General features: G+C 40.0%; 3 protein-coding genes across 5 annotated transcripts; 2 read left to right on the top strand and 1 right to left on the bottom strand.

Moving 5' to 3' along the window:
• The first annotated feature begins 693 nt into the window (after positions 1–693).
• On the top strand, positions 694–7,001 carry LOC116192128. Of its 2 annotated transcripts, none has more exons than XR_004154014.1 (8): positions 694–1,973; positions 2,174–2,529; positions 3,515–4,606; positions 4,700–4,855; positions 5,012–5,357; positions 5,488–5,566; positions 5,672–5,794; positions 6,269–6,410. XR_004154014.1 is itself a non-coding variant. In XM_031520580.1 (8 exons), exons 1-8 carry the CDS (start codon positions 1,076–1,078, stop codon positions 6,608–6,610), a joined length of 3,384 nt encoding a protein of 1,127 aa, XP_031376440.1. In that variant the 5' UTR covers positions 696–1,075; the 3' UTR covers positions 6,611–7,001. The 2 variants fall into 2 exon arrangements, 1 of the variants encoding a protein (XP_031376440.1); XM_031520580.1 differs by having other exon boundaries at positions 696–1,973; positions 5,496–5,566; positions 6,269–7,001.
• A 2,354-nt stretch (positions 7,002–9,355) lies between these two features.
• LOC116192130 (ubiquitin carboxyl-terminal hydrolase 9-like) lies at positions 9,356–16,000 on the top strand. The gene is made up of 14 exons (XM_031520581.1): positions 9,356–9,536; positions 9,711–9,879; positions 10,449–10,691; positions 11,074–11,209; positions 11,298–11,357; positions 11,548–11,643; positions 11,793–12,185; positions 12,328–12,468; positions 12,638–12,808; positions 13,213–13,470; positions 13,644–13,789; positions 14,273–14,818; positions 14,915–15,185; positions 15,408–16,000. The coding sequence occupies exons 2-14, from the start codon at positions 9,728–9,730 to the stop codon at positions 15,537–15,539; spliced, it is 2,745 nt and encodes a 914-aa protein (XP_031376441.1). The 5' UTR covers positions 9,356–9,536; positions 9,711–9,727; the 3' UTR covers positions 15,540–16,000.
• Positions 16,001–16,555: 555 nt separating this feature from the next.
• LOC116192642 (glucan endo-1,3-beta-glucosidase 10-like) lies at positions 16,556–20,551 on the bottom strand. 2 transcript variants are annotated; one of them, XR_004154120.1, is made up of 5 exons: positions 20,248–20,551; positions 19,325–19,793; positions 18,443–19,073; positions 17,461–17,643; positions 16,556–16,752 (listed from the first exon to the last, which is right to left on the bottom strand). XR_004154120.1 is itself a non-coding variant. In XM_031521238.1 (4 exons), exons 1-4 carry the CDS (start codon positions 20,303–20,305, stop codon positions 17,563–17,565), a joined length of 1,239 nt encoding a protein of 412 aa, XP_031377098.1. In that variant the 5' UTR covers positions 20,306–20,551; the 3' UTR covers positions 17,403–17,562. The 2 variants fall into 2 exon arrangements, 1 of the variants encoding a protein (XP_031377098.1); XM_031521238.1 differs by lacking the exon at positions 16,556–16,752 and having other exon boundaries at positions 17,403–17,643.
• Between the last annotated feature and the right edge of the window lie 2,346 nt (positions 20,552–22,897).

The raw sequence follows: 22,897 nt of genomic DNA on the forward strand, positions 1-22,897 counted from the left end.
TCCCTCATGGAATCGTGCCTCATTTAGGAGGCGTTTGATTTGTAAGTTTGATTTTAGAGTCATAATTTTGATTTTAACTCAACACACTACATAACAAAAATACACGTTTTCCAAGTCAAATTTATAATTTCATCTCATTTGTCATTTTTCACAATCAAAATCAAACTTACTTTAATTCTAAAATCAAACGTACCATTAAATTTTTACCCATAAACTGTACATTTTAAAGGTTTTATTCCAATAAATTGTAAATTATTTAAGGTTCTGCCTCCGCTGAAAAAGTAGATATGCATTTATATGTATTTTACTCCAGCTAAGAGAAAATCCTGACTCCGTCTCCACCCACAGGCTGCGGTCATCTGACGAGTTTCCAATTCTAACTATTTAGATCAACCGAGCGAATCAATTGCGGGTAGATTGAATCTCTCATGCGTTTGATGCTCACTTGAACTCGAGTCGAGTCGCGATCCAACGAGAGAACTTTAAAAGTGTCGGACTTGGCAGTTGCCCACCCGCGTGGTACCTGATTCTAGAACTGAAGTACTAATGGGCTGATGCAGGCCCAGTTTTCTCGGATCATGGGCCGTTGCTCACCAGCCTGCTCTTCGACCGAATTGATATTTGGAGGCCAGGCCGAGCCGAGCCGAGCCAGTTCGTTTCTAGGTCAAAGTGTCAACGGACGCCAAGAGGGCTTCCCATCGCCAATTTATCCTTTCACTTCCAGGGAAGAAAGGAAGAGGGAGGGCAAGCCATTGTCGTTTCGTTTGTGCGGGTTGAGAGAGATCTTATCACTTGTAGACTTTGCCGGAATCGGCGAAAACTACCTCTCCGTTGTCTCAATCTCCATCGCCATTAGGACGCGCCTCCGCTCTTCTCCGGGATTTGGACGGAATCGCTGCCGGAGCGTCCCTGTGCCGGTGCTCAGTTTCGCGGTAACTTATTCACTCTCCTAAACGTCCAGCGATTCCATTGTAGGAGCAATCTTATCGGTCCTGCGGGAATTGGGGATTTTGCAGCAAGATTTAGGGTTTGTTCTGCGCTGATGTTGGAGATTAGGGCATAGAGGATTGGAATTATGAAGGGCAGGTCGCAGCGGCTTCAGACTGCGAACCCGCCCGACGATTGGGTGGATGGGTCGTGGACTGTTGACTGCATTTGTGGTGTAAATTTTGATGATGGGGAGGAGATGGTTAAGTGCGATGAGTGCGGGGTTTGGGTCCACACCCGTTGCTCCCGCTATGTGAAGGAGGAGGAGCTGTTTGCTTGTGATAAATGTAAGAATAAGAACAATAAGACTGATATTGAGGAGACCGAGGTCGCGCAGTTTCTGGTTGAATTGCCTACCAAGACCGTGAGGATCGAGAGTAACTATGCTGCAACTGGGTCTGCAAAGAGGCCGCCTTTTAGGATCTGGACAGAGAATCCGATGGAGGAGAAGGTTCATGTGCAAGGGATTCCAGGTGGGGATCCAGGGTTGTTCAGTGGGTTGTCTTCGGTTTTCTCTCAGCAGTTATGGAAATGCACCGGATATGTGCCCAAGAAGTTCAATTTTCAGTATAAGGAGTTTCCTTGCTGGGATTCTGGCAAAGAGGATGTTGCTAATGTTGAAGAGGACAGTGAGAATGCTGCAGATAAGGGTGCAGGGGTTCTATTTTCTTTGTCTAAGGAAAGTGTTCTGGCTTCCCCTGTCACAGCTATCATGCGCACGCGGACCAAGGTTGATGATGTCAGTAATGATAGGAAAGCACGTTCTAAGGAAACGAAGAAATCAGAGGTGGGTTCTGCAGATGTTAGACGCTCTCAGAATGGAGCGAGGAAGGAGAAGAGTTTGCGTAGGCCTTTTATAGTATATTCTGGTAAAAGGAAGAAAGAAGAGTCGGGCATGTCCAAAGATATAAGTGGAAAAAAGAAGGCTAGGATTATTGACAACGATTTAGATACTAAGAAGAGGGCTGCACATGCTTCTAAAGCAGGTAATTTGATCTATTGCATGATCTCAATGTGTTTGAATTTTTCATTCATTTTATGTGCATATATGTACATTTAGGGCAGTGAATCTTTTTTTCAGCCATGAACCTATTTGCCACGTTCAAGGCAAAAGCCTTAGTGGCGGGTCACTTTAATTCCACATTAGCTTGTTGACTCAGCTTTTTGTTTTCATTTCTACTACTAGTGTTTACACCTACCAGTGATGCAAAACAATTGGAATTTTATGAGGCTAGAGGTGCAAGGTCTTTCAAGACTGACATTCGGAGTGTCAAGAACAGGAATTTAAGGGACACTGTAGCTGTGGAACCAACTTCGGATTGTCGTATTGCAGTTAGCAAGACTGATGAGATTCCTAAGAATGATGTTGCAGCCACAATGTGTGTTCCGGAAGGCTCTTTATCTGAATTGACTAATCACGATCAAGATGTACTGGTGAAAGACAAGATTCCCCACAATGTTTCAGGGGTTAATGGTTCAGCAGAGGAAGGTACTTCTGGGGGAGGATGCAATGGGACTGATAGTGTTTGCGAAATGAAAGTGGTATGTTCCATCTCCATTTAATATTGATGGATTTATTTATTTTGTAAGGTGATGCTTTTGCTCTAATTATGTCCTCTAATGTTTTAACAAACTGATGGTCTTGAGATTAGATACATATGAGTGTTGCCGTAACAGCAATTCTTGGATACAGATCTGTTGCTGGTTGAGTGAGTTTTGCTCAGTTGCAATTTAAGCTGTTGTGGGTGCTATGTTTCAATAATTGGTCATATTAACTTTTTAAATTAGAAAATTTTCCCCAAAAAAAGAAAAATTCAAATTGGACCACTTTACTGGTAAAAGTCCGTCATGGTGAAGAAAAATCTAGTTTGTTGGTGACTGAAACTTTGGTCAGAAAACAAGAAATGTCTGTATTTCATGTAAGTTAATTGATTATCTGTTATCGTAGGCTGAGAGATAAATGATCGGCTTAGAGGCCTGACTTTTGAGTTTTGGCTTGTCAGAAAGTTGACGTATGATATTGGGCAAAAGAGACAGTTAAATAGAACTTTGTGACTTGGATTTGAACCTATTATTACAAGCGGATTGTTAAATTTTGATACTCTTTGATATATGGATATTAGTTTAATATATTTGTTACATAAACAGTATTAGCATTAGATATAGGTGTAGGATACATCTCTGGATGATGCATAGTAGAAGACTTCTACGTTCTTCACATGTTCAGATATGAATGTCCTGTCCATTAGTCATCAATCAGGCTGTAGGCAGAGATCGCTTAAAATTGTCTTGGTTCTCATATTTCTTCTAGCTAATGATTCTTTCACTGTGATTGAAAAAAAAAAAAAAGGAGGTTCTTTCACTATTCTTTGTTAAATTATGGTAGTTTGCTGCTTTGCAGCATATATCTGATATGGTGTTCTGATGTGGTGGTTGAATCGGTGTGATGTCTTGCTGCCTAATAGACTGCACGTGAAAAATATGTTTTTCTTCATATGCTGAATACAGTTCTTTCTTCTTGTAATAGGGAGAGAGCTGCGCTACTGATGATTCAAATGGTCGTTCCTTTGATAAGCTATTAGATCTTCCTGAAAAATGTAAAGCTGATGCAAGTCCTGAAATTAAGGATTCCCAGACCTCATCAGCGATTATCACAGACAAGTCGCTTGGATTCCCAAAGCCTAATGTGAAAATTGAAGTACATGATGACTCAGAAGGGCTCTTGAAGAATCTCTCTGCTTCTCTTCCTGACGCAAACTCTCTGAAGATGTCACCTGATACTGCCAAGTCTACTGGAGTAGTCTCGGAAGACATATCTGGACACTGCAAAGCGAATGATATGGTGGTGAGCAGCTTGCAATGTGGTTTCAAGAAGTCCGTGGATGTTACTCTAAATGAGGGGGAATCAAGTGAAAATAAGGGGCAAAAAGATGTTGACTTTTCTGTTAACCACAATGACCATAAAGAAGAGGCAAATGGCTCAGAAGGCTCAAATGTGTTGTGCAAAAGTTTGTCAGAACCTAAACATGCTTCTGGGGATGAAGAGTTATCAAAATCAGGTGGTGGTGTATCTTCAGCAGCGCCATCAAGTAGGCTCAAAGTGGCAGTTTCTCTTGGAAAATCATCTCCTACAGTATCCTCCATTGTCATCTCCAAATCATCCAGCTCCAACAAGTCCAATCCTTCTGATTCTCGGAATACACTTCCTGCTGGTAACCAACCAGCTGCTGATTCTAAGGACCATGCCTCAAATGACACCACAACGGATGAGGGCAAGCGAGATGCAATGCGGAAAACAGAGAAGGAGCGTTCAAGCAGGATTTTTCATACTTCAGTTCCAAAGAGAAATGCATCTGATTCAAAAGATTGTGCAGTTTCGTCTACTTCAAAATCTTCTTCTGCTCAGAATGTTTCAACTAGTTTAGGTTCTGCTGATTCCACACGTACTCTGCAAAATCAAAGTGCTTTGCCAGCACAAAACAGGGCTTCGACATCTGGATTACATCAAAAGGTTGGAAAATCCAACCATGCAGCCATCCCTCCATCTTCAAAAGGCAGTCATTCGGCAGCAGCACACCAACCTGTATCTAATTCTCCTGCTGCTCTAAGTGATGAAGAAGTGTGTGCCTACTGATACCCTTCTTTCTTAATATGATGATATTTTCTTCAGAAATGCATATTTCATTTAGCTTTTTTGCAACTATTTTTGCAGCTTGCCTTACTTTTGCACCAAGAGCTCAATAGTTCTCCTAGAGTTCCTCGGGTACCTCGTGTTCGCCAAGCTAACTTGCCCCAGCTGGCTTCTCAAGCTGCCTCAACCCTACATATAAAGCGGACTTCAAGCTCAGGGACAAAGGATCAGAACCTGGTGAGATGATTCAGCCCTTTTGATCTCTCTGTATTTTTTACTGTGTTATGCTGTTGGTGGCTGCATACGTAAACCTGCTCACTTTTGTTGACTGTTGCAACATAGATCATGAGAATCTGTGTCATGATTCGAGCTAATAACTGACAGTATCTGCAGATTCCTAAAAGGAAGGGTAGGGACTCTGCTAAAGAGAGTGCAACTTGTCCTCGTGAGGTTGAAGATGAAGCTAAGAAGACGAGCAGAGCGACATCGTCATCTGATCAGAGGAGACAGGATAGACCTTCCAGTGGAGATGCCTGCACAAGAGAGGCCAAAGGATCCCCAGCCCATGTGCATTCCTTGAATGCCAGGCTTGCTTCGTTGAGCACCAGCGCCAACAGTGGACCTTCTTCCTCCAATGAGGCAAATGATGTTAAGCGGCCTGCCAGGCTTACTTCTCCAATGAGCAATTCCGATGATGATTTCACCACAGATCAGCCTCCGGTTTATCGTACTTTACCAGGTAGAAACAATTGTTGAATGACTGAAAGTTGGTGAATGCTCCTGCATTTGCAGTTGCACTGACTCGATGTATTTGTGCAGTGACCAAAATTTATCACTGACTGGTTGATATTGAAATTTCCTTATGTGAGATTGGCAGGCCTGATAAATGAAATCATGAGCAAAGGCAGGAGGATGACTTATGAAGAACTCTGTGATGCAGTCTTGCCGGTACTGTTGCTTTCGTATGACTGATTTCTTCACCTTCATCTTATTCCCGTTTTTATCATCAGAAAGATAATTTTTATCCTTATGGTCTAATGTGCCTATTTGCAGCATTGGCCTTCTTTGCGGAAGCATAATGGAGAGCGCTACGCTTATTCAAGTCACTCACAGGCTGTTCTTGATTGCTTGAGAAATCGGCAGGAATGGGCTCAGCTCGTTGATCGTGGTCCTAAGGTATGTATACGGCTGCTGTTCTTTCATCTTGTTCAGCAAACTTACTTGAGGATACAGAGTTGGACGGATATCATCCTTTTAGTTCCTCCTGTTATGAGAAAATTTTGCAAGAGCTGCATTTTGAAAGAGAGTGCATGCAGCTTGGTTTTAAACAAGATTATATACCTTGTGTAAAAATAGTCCAGGGCTAACTGACTGCACGTGGAGCGCAAAGATGGCATTGTGGGCTTAAGTGATCTGAAGGGTTACTGGTAATGGCTTGTTTAGTTCGGTGAGCATCGAAATTATTGATGAGAATAGATGCTAGTAATATCATCATTCATAGAGACATTAAAGTTTAACAGAGAGAGAGATAAGTGTTTACTGGTAGGAGGATACTTGTGGTGTCTTTTTTTGTGTATATGCGGATGCATTTGTCTTATTTCAGCTTCTTATTGTTGGAGAAATTGAAATATTCCATGCTTCTGTCCCAAGTCTAACTCAAGTAGGAAAAGGAGGAGGGTGGATTCTCAGGACTTTGAGGATGACGAGGATTCAAAGCAGCGAACTTCGAGGGACATGGAGAGTAAAAGGCTGAAGTCTCAGCGGGACGACTTCCCCAAGGGCAAGAGACAAGCACGGAGGCGGAGATTGGCTCTCCAAGGAAGAGACGTAAAGGATCTGAGGAGCAGAAGGAAGGCTGATATGCTCACTGACGATGATGATGGAGCTTTCTCAAACTCAACCGAGGACAGCATCTTCACTGAGGAAGATGAGATCCAAGGGGGAGGAGGCGGAGATGACTCCAGCGGCTCAGATGAGGTTAACAACTCGTAGTTCTGGTAGGCCTTTGTTTCAGGTAAAATGGGTTTTGAAGCCATTGCAGGTAGCTGCTAGTCTTTAGGTCTGACCGAGGGAAACGATGTACTAATGTAAATTAATGCTAAATTCTTTAGCCACAGTAGATTGCCCTCGTGTCCTTTTTGGTGTTTTTGTTGTAGCACTAGTGTATTGCCGTCAGCGGGCCTGTTGATTCTGGCTCAGAGACTTTTCGAACATGTTAGAGCTTTGGTCTTGTACAGAAGTTGGTTTTGTGGTCAGTAGTTGTGTTCTCGGTCTAAGTTACTGTTTCCGGTACCATCGCGAATAATGTCCCATTGATCTTATGTAACCAAGGTCCGTTCTGTTACCATTTTCTGTGATATCTATCGGATACAGCTGCATTTCAGAGTTGGCTTCGAGTGCGGGATATATCGTTTAATCGTCACGGAAATTACGTCACAATGGACTTTTGTTGGGAGGGTTGATCATTGTGTGGTCAGGGAATTTGCATCTCTCATAGTAATAGTGTTAATATTATAATACCGAAGGAAAGGATAGCTTCCATGCCACTTCTGCGGTATATGCTTTCATCATTCCCCACTGAACAAATATCGAAAGACAAAAAAAATAACTCGGTAATATATTTAGTGCATTAAAATCGTATCATCACATTTGATTTCCTATCCAGTGAAGTTCATACCTGTAATGAAACGTAATTATCTTTAAGTACTTTATACTCTTCTGTACTAATCAATCAAAACTATTTATATATAGAAGCAAGAACATAGTGTGCATGATTTCAGAATGCTTCGTTGCTAAATAAAATTTCCTTAATTTTTTTAGTTTTGTAATTTTTGTGATAATTTTTAATTAATTTTTTTTCAAAATTTCAAAAGATATTTTATGATAAATCAAAATAAAAAGAAATATCCTCTAAATTTTTTGACGTATTTAATAAATCACGGGTTTTTGAAATTTTAAATTAAAAATCGATTTTCAATTTTTCTAATTTTAATATTAAATTTTTAAAAAAAATTATGAATTTTTCTAATATCGATCACTAAATGGCATTTTTTTAGTTTTATAATAATTTTTAAGAAAAATGATTCTTTTTTAATTTTTAAAAGATATTTTATGATAAGATTTGAATAAAATAGACCGTCTTTCTAATTCAATATTAGTGATATAATATATTTTTGTTAATTGTAAATCACGATTTATAACAGTTTAAAATACGAGCATAACATATAATAAAATCAACAAAAATGAAAAATGGATCATGTCCAATTTCGTGGAATGCACAGGCTCCACGACTAGCATATATAATAATAAACTCTCGAGCTGGTGTATTATGCCGCCATATCATCAAAATTAAAGTCACCTTCTCTAACACTGCCATATCATTGAAATTTTAAGCTATTTCATGTCGTCATATCAGTATCTTATATTTTTTAAAAAAAATTTAAGAACTTTTAATGATATAATTTCAATATACAGTTTCCAATTAAAATAGAGTTTTCCACTATTATTACACACGATATATTTTTTATATGATATTTAGATATATCAATCGTCTATTATACGAAAATTTTATTTGATAAATAATTCTCACATATATTGATTGGATGTGCTATATATATATATATATATATTAATGATATTTGGTTGATCAATGCTCATATACGTAAATCAATTTATGAATTTATGAATATATATAGTTGAGAGATATTTACGTATTTATATTCTATTAAACAACGTCAATTTATGAGCCATATTCTTTAGAAAACCATGAATTTATAATATTATTCTTCACCACAATCATTAAAAGATATGTTTGTTAGTTCCTATTCGATGTATGGGTCTTCATCTAATTACATTTGCAAATGAAATAAAGCGACCGATCCTCAGTTTAAGATACCTATAGAATCAAATTTCGAAATGAGATCACATATAATTTTACCAAGTCAGAAAATGAGGCATTTCAATTATATTCTCAATCATCATCATCATCATATATTACAACTTCGACACGGTCCATATTTAGTGGTGTAAATGAGCTGATTCGAGTTCGAATATAGGCAAACTCAACTCAACTCGTTAAACAAAATGCTCAAGCTTGACTCGAAATTGAGCTCAGTCAAGCTCCAATATGGAGGCTTGAGCTCGAGCTCAGCTCATTAGAACTCGTTTAGGTTTTTGGCTATTTTATTTATTATTTTGTATTCCAATTTTAATTTTATTTTAATAGTTTAGGCTTAGAAAAATAATGAGAAAGCCTATGAGTTATGGGTTTAAGCTTTCTACTAATAATTGGAGATATATGTAAATTTATATAGAAGCTCGACTGAGTTCACGAGCTGAACGAACCAAGTATCACCGAGCTCGACTCGGCTCATTTGAAAGAAAAGCTTATTTTGGCTTGAGCTCGACAAGGCTGAGTCGAGTTGGAGTTATTACTTAGTTAATTTTGAATAACTCACGAGTTGGCTCGTCTCGTTCACAACCCTATTCATGCTTATAAAATGTAGAGTATATACCTAGGACTCGATGAACGACTTTCCCATAGGTAAAAATAATTCAGATTGGGCTCGGAATATCCGAAAATTCATTTATTGGAAGCTATTTTCCGGTTTTGTTCCTTTTTTTTTTTTTTGGTCTCAGGATAGAAGGCTATAAAAGAGGGAAAGTCGAGTTTTTTCTTTTTTTTTTGAAAAAAAAAATTAAAAGAGGAAAAATAATGAATACGATCGTTGAAAAAAGATTTGTCTAGTCGCTTCCCTTCCCTCTCCTCGCGCGGATCATTACTTCCACCTTCCTTCTCCTCTTCCCTACCTCCCAACCTTCTCCCGCCAATCTAGGGTTCCTTTCTTCCCTTCTCCCCCTCCCTCTTGCTCTCCTGCTCACTCAACTTCGATTCCGTTAGCTCGCCGGTTCCTCCAAGGTATGGGATTCCGGCCATTTCCCCTCCCCGATCTTCTTCTCCGCCGTGCCTGATTTGATCTTTCTGTTCGATTGGAATGCCGTCTGTATTGCGAGGCCGATAGATTCGAAAATCTTGGAGATCAGGAGGCGATTTCTTGGGATTTGATGTGAATGCGGTTCTTCGGATTTGCAGGTCTCGAGCTGTTGGTTATGACGATCCCCGATTCGGGGTCCATGATGGATGATGGCGCGAGCTGCTTGCCTATCCCTCCGGAGGAGGAGTACCGGATCGTCGAGGAGTTGACGAAGATATCTGAGTGCAATCTGAAGGAAGGCAATGTCTACTACGTCATTTCTAATAGGTAATTATTGCGGGTAGCTCGTTGATGGCCATTTCTTCGTTAATTTTTAGGTTATGCATTATGTAATAAAGCCACTGTAGAATTGTTAAGAGTGAAGCGTTTCTTGGGCAAGCTTTTAGAATAACAATGGCGTTTGATAGTGAAGTTGCACGTTTGAAGCTCAGCTTGTGCCTTTTGGTGACCGTTACTTTGATTGAACGTAGCTTTTGAAAGTTATTTATCTTTTCAAACTAAAGATCGTTGCCCTTGTGCTATTATCATTAACGAAGGCAGGAAGAAGCTATTGATCTTGGACTTTCTTTCCTCCATCTCCCCCCCCCCCCCCCCCCTCCCACAAATTATAATATTTGCCAAACTTATCAGAAGCCATATTTGTCGAGGTCAATATATCACTCTGTTTTCACTGGCAATCTCGAGCATTTTTTTATGCTTCTTTAACAACGTTTTAGCTGGGAAAAAAAAAAGGCTTCACTGTGCATTTTCCAGGGAGTTGTACAAGTTATGTATTTTTTGAGCGAGAAAAACCTGTACATCATGATATCAAGTCTGAGGTTGTTCTTTTGTTTCAGGTGGTACAGTTCCTGGAAGCGATATGTAACGCAGAGTGGAGATCAAAACTTAGATGGCAAGCAATCATTAGATTCCTTGGTTTCTTCAGATACATCCAATAGACCGGGGCCAATTGATAATTCTGATATACTGTCGAATGTGACTACTTGTGAGGGTGATGATCTAGAGTTGAATAGAGTGCTACAAGAGGGGCAAGACTATGTTTTAGTTCCTCAAGAAGTTTGGGAGAAGCTCTTCAGCTGGTGAGACTTTCTTTTTCATAGTAACATTTTTCCTACTGCCTACTCCCTCCATTTTTACATCATTTTGTCATTTCTTAGTATAGTATAGAAAAGATGAGATTAGGAAAATGTGTGGTGGAATGTGCTATATGTTGTTAGACTCTGTCAGTCCATCTTGAAATCTGCATTATTTAGTCTATTATCATTTTATTTTGTACGGTCTGATATATACAAAATCAAAGTTAATATTCTGTTATTCTCGGCGTCGAGCTAGTCAATTTGTTCATGATGTGGTTAGATACATTGTCTTCTTACAAACATTCTAAACACCGATCTGAATTGGACAATATTATAGTGTAAAAAATTGGTAAATGATTTGTCACTTTTCCTTTGTTATTCATAGGTATAAAGGAGGACCAGCCTTACCCAGAAAGATGATTTCAAGTGCTAATAATTTCATTGTGGAGGTTTACTTGCTTTCTTTGAAGTTAGTCGACTCTAGAGACAATAGCCAGTCAGTTATAAGGTTAAGCAAAAAGGTATCGCCACTTTCATTCTGAATTAAAAGTGTCTTGGATAAAAGTGACTCTCCTCATGCCAGTTTCTGAGTCATTTTCTGCATTTCAGGCTTCCATTGATGAGCTTTATCAAAGAGTATGCTCACTCAAAGGATTAGAGATAGACAAGGTGTGTCTTTATCCATCGCAATCTCATCTTTTTCAAAACTAAGATTCGTACCTCTGATCTTTTTATAACGTTTTTAGCTAATTTGGTTGCTTGTATCCATGTTATTTAGTGTTGAATAGAAGGAAATCCTATATTTTTTGGCTTATCTGGCTAAGTTGATTTCTGAACCTTCGTAGTATATTTGATGCAGGTTAATATCTGGGATTGCTTCAACAAACAGAAGAGGGTCTTATTAGCTCGTTCAAGCAACACATTAGACGATGAGCTTCTGCAAATGGACCAGGAGGTGAGTACTCCAACTCTATTGCTCCTCCTTACATCTGATACAGACTTCTTACTGCTCATACTCAAAATGTAGTTAATTCTTTCTTGCCATGGGCTATTCTATGCTTCATTCTGTAATCACTTATTTTATTGGTTTTCTTGTTTTTGCAGATACTTCTGGAGGTGGCAGATGATGGAAGTTTTGATCCTCGACTTGGTACCCATTCTAGTAGGAATGATTTAGCTTTGGTAGCCCTTGAACCTTCGAGGTCATCTGTGACAATTGCAGGAGGACCAACTATGTCAAATGGTCATTCAACAGGACAAAACTTTTACCAAAGAAGTTCCTTAAGTTCAACAAGTTCTTATAAGGATGATGCATATGATGTATTCAGCTCCACCAGTAAAGGCGAGAAAGGAGGTCTGGCAGGATTGCAAAATCTTGGAAATACATGCTTTATGAATAGTGCCATCCAATGTTTAGTCCACACAACCCCCATTGTTGAGTATTTTTTGGGAGATTATACTGATGATATAAATGCAGAGAATCCACTTGGGATGCGTGTGAGTGAACTGGTCTTTTTTTCTCTCTCTTCCTCTCTCTCTCTCTCTGTGTCTGTGCGTGCGTGTGTGTACCTTCTTAGGATTTCAGAATGCGTGCTTCAAATTACGTCAAAGAAATTTCTCATATATTCTGTTCCTGCAGGGTGAGCTTGCCCTTGCATTTGGTGAGTTGTTGAGGAAATTGTGGTCCTCAGGGCGAACCACAATGGCTCCACGTGCTTTCAAAGGGAAGCTTGGCAGATTTGCGCCACAATTTAGTGGCTATAACCAGCATGATTCTCAAGTGAGTGCATCCATGTTGATTTATTCAGCTAAATAATGGAATTAAATATAAAAAGAAGTTAAACTTTTAGCATACATATTAAGCTTACCAATGTGTTCCGTGTAAATGTAATTTCATGGAGGAGTTGCTTGTTGCTCACTGATATTTATTGCTTCTTTTTGCTTTATAGGAACTTCTTGCCTTCCTGTTGGATGGGCTTCACGAGGACCTGAATCGTGTTAAAAAAAAGCCTTACATTGAGATAAAAGATTCAGATGGTCGTCCAGACAAGGAAGTTGCTGAAGAATCCTGGAGATATCATAAGGCACGGAATGATTCCATAATTGTGGATGTGTGCCAGGTAAATAATCTTCTTAATTTTCTGTTTCTCATTGTTTTTATAAGGGCTCCCTGGATTTGTGATACTTATCAGATTCGATGAGTCAAATATGATAGTTCTGAAGAGAAATCAGAACCTTTGTGTCTAGACTTATTATTTCACTGGTAATAGTAGCTCTTATTATTTGAGGCTCAGGAGAGGGAATGATGGAAGTGCATACTATGTTTTATTTTCTCATTATTTTCTACGTGTGGCTTATAATTTCTGGGTTAGTGACAAATAGACTTTGTGGGCATGCAGCATACATGAACATTTTATTACCAATTATTATAATTAGAAAGAATGTTATTGTCTGTCTTTGGATTTTGACCCAGATTGCTAGTTTCTACAGCTTAACATCATAATTTCTGCCTTCTAATTCTCAGGGTCAGTATAAATCAACGCTTGTATGTCCAGTTTGCGGCAAAGTTTCTATAACATTCGATCCCTTCATGTACCTGACACTGCCACTACCTTCAAATGTGACGCGTATAATTACAGTAACAGTGTTTTACTGTGATGGAAGTGGTCTTCCAATGCCATATACTGTGACAGTGCCTAAACATGGTTCCTGTAAAGACCTGAGCCAGGCATTGGGTACAGCATGCTGCTTGAGGCCTGATGAAAGCCTTCTGCTGGCTGAGGTAAATGAAACTTCCACTGGCTCTGATCTTATAATTATTAGATTTATTACTTATAAGGTGTTCTGTCATGTTATTTTTGAGGTGTTATTGCCATGAGTCATTGCATGCCTTCTATAGCTGGGTTCTGAGCATATTATTGTTCAGCTGCTAAAGCACTGCCTTCCAATGCTCAGGTTTATGATCATCGAATATTTCGATATTTGGATAACTCACTGGATTTGACCAGTGTTAAGGATGAGGATTGTTTAGTCGCATATCGGCTTCCCAACAGAGGGGCTGGAAAAACAAAATTGGAAATAATGCATCGTTGGCTAGAAAGGTGAGCTTTCTTCTTCACATCACACTTTTTTAACTTTATGGTAGACAACATGCAAAGTCTTGTTAAGTCTCTGACTTGTCTTTGTGTGGGAGATTATCTATTCCGGCATGGCCAATTTGTAGTTTAGTACCTGCTCTGCTGCTGTTGCTCTGGACTCTGCAGAACATTGTCAGTTTTTTGGACTGATTGATTAGTGTGGAGAGCATATCTGCTTCTTTCGAGATACTTTTAGAGCATGATAGAGGTCTCTTGCTCCTTGAGTTGCTCCTTGCTGAGCATTTTTATTGAAAAAGTCTTGGAAGACTGCCCAAGGTGTTTTGATCTGTTTGGAAACTTGGCTGAAGCATACGATTTGCTATAATTATGGAAGTGTGCATCATCAGATGTATTATGTATTATGTAGGGGGTTTTCATGTCAAGGGGCTGCTTTGCTAATTATATAGGTATAAATTATAACGATTGTTTTTAATTTCTTTCTCATAGGGACACACTGGACAGCTTGAAGGGCCATGATCGGAAGCACTTTTTGACACCTCTCGTCATGTATTTAGGAGCAGACTCACTAACAGGAGCAGATATAGAAATGGCTGTTTCCAGAATGTTGTCTCCTTTGAGAAGAGCATGCTCTCCGGGCAAAATTGATAACGGCTCCCCTTCAAGGGGCATTGAAGAGCCGTCTGATAGCAGCAGTGACCAATCTGGATCTAAGAACCACGAAATGCTGGAGACGGATGAGGAGGATTCTTCGAGTAGGGAGCTAGCCTTCCATCTGTCCTTGGTTGAGGATAGGCCTTCTACTATCAAGCCAATTCATAAAGATACTATCATCAAGCCTGGTCTAACAATAAAGGTTATGTTGGATTGGACTGAGGAAGAGCGTGAACTATATGATCCCAGCTACCTCAAAGATCTACCTGAAGTCCATAAGAGTGGGTTCACTGTGAAGAAGACCAGGCAGGAAGCAATCTCCTTGTTCTCGTGTTTGGATGCGTTTTTGAAGGAAGAACCACTTGGGCCCGATGATATGTGGTATGCTACTTGAAATTGTGCGAAACACTAATTTATGAGGTAGCTTTTAAAGGTCACTGTTGTCACGTGTTTATTTCACTTATTTTTTGGATGCAGGTACTGTCCCAGATGCAAGGAACATAGACAGGCCACAAAAAAGCTGGACTTGTGGAAGTTGCCTGACATTCTTGTCGTTCATTTGAAAAGGTTCTCCTACAGCAGATTTATGAAGAATAAACTCGATACATTCGTTAACTTCCCCATCCACAATCTCGATCTGACGAAATACGTGAAAGCCGACAATGGCCGGACATACGTGTACGAGCTATACGCTATCAGCAATCATTACGGTGGTCTTGGTGGGGGGCACTACACCGCCTATGCTAAGGTTAGCAGTTTTATTGGTGATTGTGATTATTACCATTCCCTGGTCCCTGGCGGACCGACATGACTCAGTCAGCCATGAATAGATTGCTGGGATCTAATACACCTAAAGTTTCTTATGAAGCTGTGAATAGGGACCATATAGATGGGCTTTGTGATGCATTTCTTGCAGGTTTCCTGGCATATATTCACTAGCTGACACAATTTTCTTTGCTAATCTATGCAGCTGATCGATGAGAACAGATGGTACCATTTTGACGACAGTCATGTTTCTCCAGTTGGTGACGCGGAGATAAGGACTGCAGCTGCATACTTATTGTTCTACCAAAGAGTCAAAGCCACCGATCGCAATGTCTGAGTGGGGGAGACATCCCGGAGCCACATGATGTCTTCTTGAAGGGTAATAGGCTGCAGTCCAATTTTGGTGTCTCTGGGTTCCCGGTAGCTTCTCATGCTCAGTCCTCTTCTCCGCATTTGTCAAGGCATGTCAGTTGAAAGCACACACCACGAAAGAGCCAAAGGTCTCTGGATATCTTTTTAACAACTAAAGCGGCGCTCCGATTGCACTAGCAGAATAGTAGCTTGGTGGGGATTTCGGAAAGCACGACCAATGGGAGCTAGGCGGGTTTTGATTAGTTGTGGTATTGCTATAAAAAGTTACGATATATACTTGTCTTTTGGTAAGAGGGGATATCAACGGCTGATTGTTTTAGTGGCAGACTCGTATAATACTCCGTCATAACGGGAGCATATTTTCTAGCAATTCTTGTAGCAAAACTTGGATGTTACAATGCAGATCGCACTGTTATTAATTAATTACTTGTGTGTTCTGTCAATTGCTGAGGAGCAGCCAAGAGTAATGAAAGAGCATGTACTGATCTCTGTTCTTGGAATCTTCTCAGTAGGCAAATATTTGGTCGGGAGTCCTGACCGCACCCACTAAAAGCGGCTATGAGCCTAGTTAATTAAATCCCGATCACATGGTCCGAGTTACCCTACGCGCATTACCTCATGGAGCACTGATATTTTTACGGACAGTTCAGGATCTCATCACTGAGGTTCTTTTTATAGGCTTAGTAGCCTGGACGTTCATGCCCATCATGACAATCCAAGACCCAGCCAGCCCAGTGCCGTGTAGGGAACTTTCGCAACCTCGGGTGATCTAACACCGTATTGTGATGTAGCTTTTGGAGCATGTCATATCATTTTTCCCGATTTTAAAAAAACTAGCCAGTCCTTCGTGCTATAGTATCGGTGGAGGTAGCATAGGTGAAAGTTGGTCCGGACACAGCCCGCTCGATTGTTTGGTATTTAGGCAGTTTTCGCATATAAAAGCAGCGGTAAGTACATTAATAAACGAATGTCCATTCGGGGGAAAAAAAAAAAAAAACCTCCAATTACTTAACTGACCAAACAGGTTCGTAGCCTCATAACAAGAAAGAGGGCAGCTATCCTACAAAAAGACAAATACATCATCTACCATCACACCCTTTACCTAAATCTTTCCGCAATCTCTGCCGCTGGCAATCTAAAATTATTGACACATTGAATTCTTCACCCCCATAAATATCCTGCAAAATTGACCAAAAAAAAATATATTCTTTACTAAGGAAGAAAAAGGGAGTGAGAAGGCACATAATCAAAGAGAGTATAACACAGTAATACACATATTCACGTCCGGTAGTCAAGAGATTTCATATTCGATACTCACGCCCGGTAGTCAAGAGATTTCATATTCGATACGATACTCATTGTGAAACTATTCGTGCCCTTTATTAGCCTTGTAACTAGAAAAGGGATAGTTCAGAGCCAGCTGGTCCTGCCCCAACTTTAATCACTCAGATGACCCTACCTACATGTACTATCACCACTTCCTTCACAGTTTCCAGAAACTGATATCCGCGCCACATGTTAAGCGCTCTACAGGGAATTCCATGTGCACTGGACGTACATCATCTTAATATGAGCCGTCTGTCTGGTTGTTTCGTCGGTCCTTCTTAACTATACATAAAATCTTCCTATCGTGAACGAGCCATCAGGCACTGCAGATCCTACGCTGAGGTCCCAATGATCGAATGGCTCATGGTCCTCGGTGTAGAGTCCAACCAGATCCAGTCAATTGCTTATTGCAGACCATGTATACGATGGCCATAAATAATTCTCATGCTCGCACTCTTAAATCTTATGTCTTACGCAAAGTATCGCAGCTTGGCATCATAAGGAGAGAAGGAATGATCACAGCGGAATGGTTTCATTATAAACAGGAGCGAAATTCTCACCTTTCAGGATTAGCAAAGTAGCCCATTATTTGCCTTTCCTTTCCCCCAAAGCTCCAACATCGCTCAATTTCGATTACACTTTGTATCACATAGATCAACTGCTCAATAAATTCGATACAAAAAGAACAGCTTAAGCAATGCCAGGCCCAGTACAACAGATGCACCTGCCGGTTCCGTCCTTCCCTGAAATTAGAAAGAACAAGAGTCATCAGCTCGGGGAAGGACCAAACACATTCCACTCGACCCTACACAAAGCAAAGTATGAGACCTTTCTCTGAGTGCCTCTACTAGGAGAAGAATACGAAAGAGATCTATGATTATGAGCAGCCAAAAGATTCTGTTCCGTAAAGTTAAAGATTCACAAGTTAATCAATACCTCCCGTTATACTAGAATGAACTTCTTCTCTAAACTATCCCAGTAAATCTAAAATGACAAGGCATGAAATTGATGGATGACCAGGACCATAACCCGACCAGTGATCTTATTCAAGAGGGAATTGATGATTTTAACAAGATTCCAATGTACAGGACATCCCATTTCTTTAATGGCACAGCAGCACAGAAATATGACAATTTTCAGGTCCACTCCAGTCAGAGTCCTTAAAGAGGAGACAGCTGGGGACATGTGCGTTTAATCATACATGGCCGCATTGCACCATCGTTCTCAATATGCTTATATCAAGAGATGATAGCGAATCCGAGAAGAATCTAATAATTGCATCCCAGTGGCCTATTTGCAATCATTCAGCCCTTAATCCGATTGGCTCTCTTCGTTTGAATAAGCAATCACTTTCATAATCCACCCCGAAATTGTTGGGCAAAAGAGAACACCGAACAGAACATATGAGTTCTCATTTGATGTTTAAGATATCCGCCATCCTCAGTAAACAGTTCTTATGGAAATTCCGACCATGACAGAGGATTAAAATCATAGCTTGACTAATGAAACCAATATTTGATAGGAAAAAAACTCTGAACTCACCGAGCTGGAAGTGATCGAAAGGTAGCCGTTTGGGGGTGGTGGCCAAATGGCTGAGCCTCCTCCGCTGCCACCGGAGCTGGTGGTGTTGCTGTTGCTGTTGCCGTCCTTTGCAGGAATTCCCAGGGAATAGACCGGGGTGCCGTCGGGGTTGAACAGACCGTAGTACCTCTCCGAGGTGGGTCCGGGCTTCAGGTTTTCATTGAAGAGGGCGAAGACGTAGAGGTTGAACTCGTGGTCCGGTCTCATTGGTGTACCCTTCTTCTGGGACACGATCTTCATCAGATTCCCATTGTACTTCTTTGCATTCTCTGGTGTTGCTCCGACCTCATTTGCGTCTCCTTTTGATGGCCACCCGGTCTCGGACACATGGACAGTCAAGTTCTTGTATCCAATGGCGCTCAGGGCCGAGTACATGGCATCGATTTGGGCAAATAACATGTTTTCGTAATGCAGGTTGGTCGATGTGTCCAGGATCCCCTGGCTCGACTGGAACAGCACAAAATCCAGGGTGACCTGCTTGGGGCTGGCCTGGTAGGCAAAGTACGGGTAGGCGTTTATCAGGAACGGCGAGCCGGTCCTGCACTGGAAGTCCAAGACCTTGGTCATGCACCCTGTCAGATCCCGTCGGAACCTGCCACACGACCCAAATCATTACAATGAGAAGTTTAACACGACCAGAGTTCCATGGGACCATATTAAGGTTTTAGGACCATTAATAATAGCAACATAGGACAGTTGAGGATGACGAACCTCTATATAACTCATTATGAAAGAACTATTATTATAAAGGCAGTGCAACTGAATAATAACAATAATATCGCGAAACTGCATTTTTTTGTTGTATTTCGCGTGTCAAAATTTTCTGTTTAGTGGGTATGTTACCTGCCGGTCGAGGGTGGGTAGGATGTCTCAAGCACAGCGATGGAGTGGGCAGTGGTGACAGTGACCTGTTTATCGAGCCCGAGCTCGACGAGGGAAGTATGGACATTTTCCATCACCGGGACAATGCTCTCAACGAGGACGGTATTGTTGGATGTGAGCACCTCGTTACCAACGGCAATGCAGGTAATTTTGGTGTCGGGCAGGAAGGCCTGGACTTTGTTCTTAACCCAGGCCCGGGCACGGTCGAGGTTCCGCATCTGGGCCAGGTACTCATTGCCCAGTCCCACCGTGAACTCAATGCCCGTCTTCGCAAACGCGCACAGGACCTTCGGGTCAGCATCGTAGAGCTTGACCTTGGTGGCCCCAATGGACTTGACGAGCGGAACCACTTGCTCGGGTGAGGGCAGGTTGTTCGCAATTTGGCCGTAGTTGATCCCGATCCCGGCCACCATTGGAGGAGCCGCCATAGCTGAATTATTTTGACAGGAACAATATGAATTAGCCAAGAAATGCAAGCAGGATTTTCATGGGCATGTCGCAGTTTCGTCCCAATGACAACACAAAAGAACAAAAGACCACATTTTTCTTAGTTAAACAAATTAATCTCCGAAACGCGAGAAGTTTAAATTATCTCGTCTCAAACCGATTGACTTCCCTCGAAAATCTGAGACGCCATTAATGGAAGAGCTAGAAAGAAGTGCACTCATCAAACAATTTCCAACAACAATTATATTATATCCAACACACATACACATCACAAAATACGACGACATTCAGCAAAAAAGAAAAAAAATTCAAGAATCTCGAGAGAGACATTGCCAACTGAAAGCTGTTTGCTTATGAAGTCCCCTGCAAGATCTCGACCGTTAATGGTGGAAATGGAGCAGACCCATTTGAGGAAATGATGGCGAAGAAGAGCGAACCTGAGAGGAGCAGCAGCAGAAACAGAGAGAGGCCCGGGAGAGAGATGGAGAGCTCCATTAATGCAATGCCTGAGCTCCAAACTGAGGACAGACTACAGAGAGAGAGAGAGAGAGGGGGGAGGATATGGAGTGCTTGTGAGCTGAGCCGAGGTCGAGTCAGTGCCAACTCGAGCAAGGGCAACTCAGTAGCTAAGTGCCAAAAGTGAGTGAGCGAGTGAGTTCTGTCTGTGTGTGGAATGAGGATGAGAATGGGGAACAGTGATGAGACCGCAAGACACAGGCTGGAGGTTGAAGAAGAAAATTGTGCTTAAAAGTTGCAACTTTCGGCTCTCATAGAGGAGAGAGAGAGAAACCAAATTAACGGTTATGGAATTTCGAATTAGGCAAAGGTCCGACCCGGCTGCTCGCCTTGTCGTTATCTTAAATAACGTTTCGGTTCAAATCTTATAAATGAAAAAAAAATTATGATGACCTAATTTTATTCTTAAGTGAGTTGATCCATTAAAATTGAATTAATCGAAATTCATTGAACTTTCAAATATGCCAAAGAAAAGATCGATCCGGCTCTATATCATTTGCCCTCTATCACAGGATAGACACCCTCGACGGATTGAACACATTTATTTAAGGGTATATTACACAAAAAAATTTAACTTTTGTAAAACGTCTCAGTTTTATCATAAATTTTATTTTGTAACAAAACAAACCATAAATTTTTAAAATTGTCTTAAAAATGACATTCGTTATAAATTCCGTCAATTTTGCATACGTGAACTGTTAACTTCAGATATAAATCAATAAAAAAAATAAGATAGGTTAAATAAAAAAATTAAATTTCAAAAAAGTCTCAATTTCATCATAAATTTGGTTTGTAATGAAAAAAATCATATGTTTTTGCTCCTAAAGTCGGCCCCAGCTAGCATCTCATCTCCTGGACCATTTCTGAAAAAAAAAATTAAAATATGTATTTTTTTAAATTATTAAATAAAATTTGAAACAAAACTGGATTTTTTTGAAAATTTAAGTTATTTATTTAAAAAAAAGAGAAGATGGTCAGATTATATGTAAATTTTGTGGGTCCCGTGAAGTACACGTAGCAAATAGACGGCAAACTTAACATAATGGTAACGGGAGGTCAAATCTGCGACGATTTTCAAAACATATAATTTTTTTATTACAAAATAAAATTTAAAATAAAATTAAGATATTTTATAAAATTAATTTTTTTTTGTGTAATTTGTCCTTTATTTAACAGGAAGTGCTGACCACAGAAAGCTGCCGAAAGATTGCAGGCCGAAGTTAAAAGAAAGTGAGTTTGATCAATAAATTTTTACCTCGGGCTTGGGGTGGAAGAAGAAGATAAGATCTTCTTATATATTGTATATAATTTATTTTCTTTGATAAATAAAAGGGGAAAAAGGAACACGTCGATGTCCTCATTGTCATGTGGACAGACTCTATCGAGAGGCAGACAGAGGATTTGAGTACTGTACGTCTGTCAAAAAGAACAATAATGAATTTTGATAAATAAAATTGACATTTTCTAATTAACATTTTCTGCTGTGAGTTCAAATTTTATTTTTATTTTTGATAAAGCTGAAGTTCAAGTGGTATCTCTAACGGGCCCCCCTTACCAGTGACCTTTCCCCGACAAGATTCACGTGGTCGCTATTCCTAATTTGGGAGCCTTTTCCTGGGGGATGTAAACGAGCTGAATAATTGAGCAAATCAAGCTCTGCTCTCTTTAATATAGTGTCGAGCTTAACTAACGTGATTTGGTTTAATTGATTTTACGTTTTTTTTAAAATTTCTTTTAAGTAAATTTCGAATTTGAATTTTGTAAATAAAAAATTTATGTCTGAAGGATTTTACCCTTTAATAAGCCGATTAAGCTCGCACTAAATTATTCGATGTCAATTAAACTTTCAGACATCATGATGCACGTTTGAAAAAATAATATTGAGCTTGAGCTCACTCAAGAGTAGTTGATTACTAAGTTCAACATGCATACAGTTTTGTACAGTATATATGAAATGAAAGAGTTAGAATTGAAAAACAAGAGTATGGGAACAGCAAGATTTATTGACTAACAATCATCGGAATAAATAACAAAAAGAAAGAGAAAATGTATTTTTTTTTTGGTGATGGAGAAATATGTAATCTTAATGCCGAGTCATGAGCCATATAAATGTGGTTTTGTTCAATTAGGAGTGGCAATATTGTAGGTAAGCTCATTTAAATTCAAGAGTTTATCAAGTCTTGTGTCCAGTATTTATCGAGCCGAGTTCGAGTAGTCATGAGGAGTTTATCTTGTTTGCAACCCTACCTTCCCCAGCGATATATTTCAATGGTTCTCTACCTTTATTTTGTTTCTCTTCGCCCTATTTAGCCAATGTTTGGCTAAATCTGGCCATTAGGCTTTCTTTTTCCTTTATTTATTTTACTAACTTGATTATTTAATTAATTGTAATTTTCCAAATAATAGACCAACGAAATGGTATGTTTAGAGCCGTTAGGCCCGTTACATACAAATGTAGTTCATTGTTGATTTCATGTGATAATCATGTGGTTTTTTTGTCTGCGAAAGGATTAATATATTGTCAGTAAACTCGCACCACTCCAGCACTAAAGTAAGTCTTATTTAGAGCAC

Source organism: Punica granatum, chromosome 1 (assembly GCF_007655135.1).
Source record: "Punica granatum isolate Tunisia-2019 chromosome 1, ASM765513v2, whole genome shotgun sequence".
NCBI classification, from domain to species: Eukaryota; Viridiplantae; Streptophyta; class Magnoliopsida; order Myrtales; family Lythraceae; genus Punica; species Punica granatum.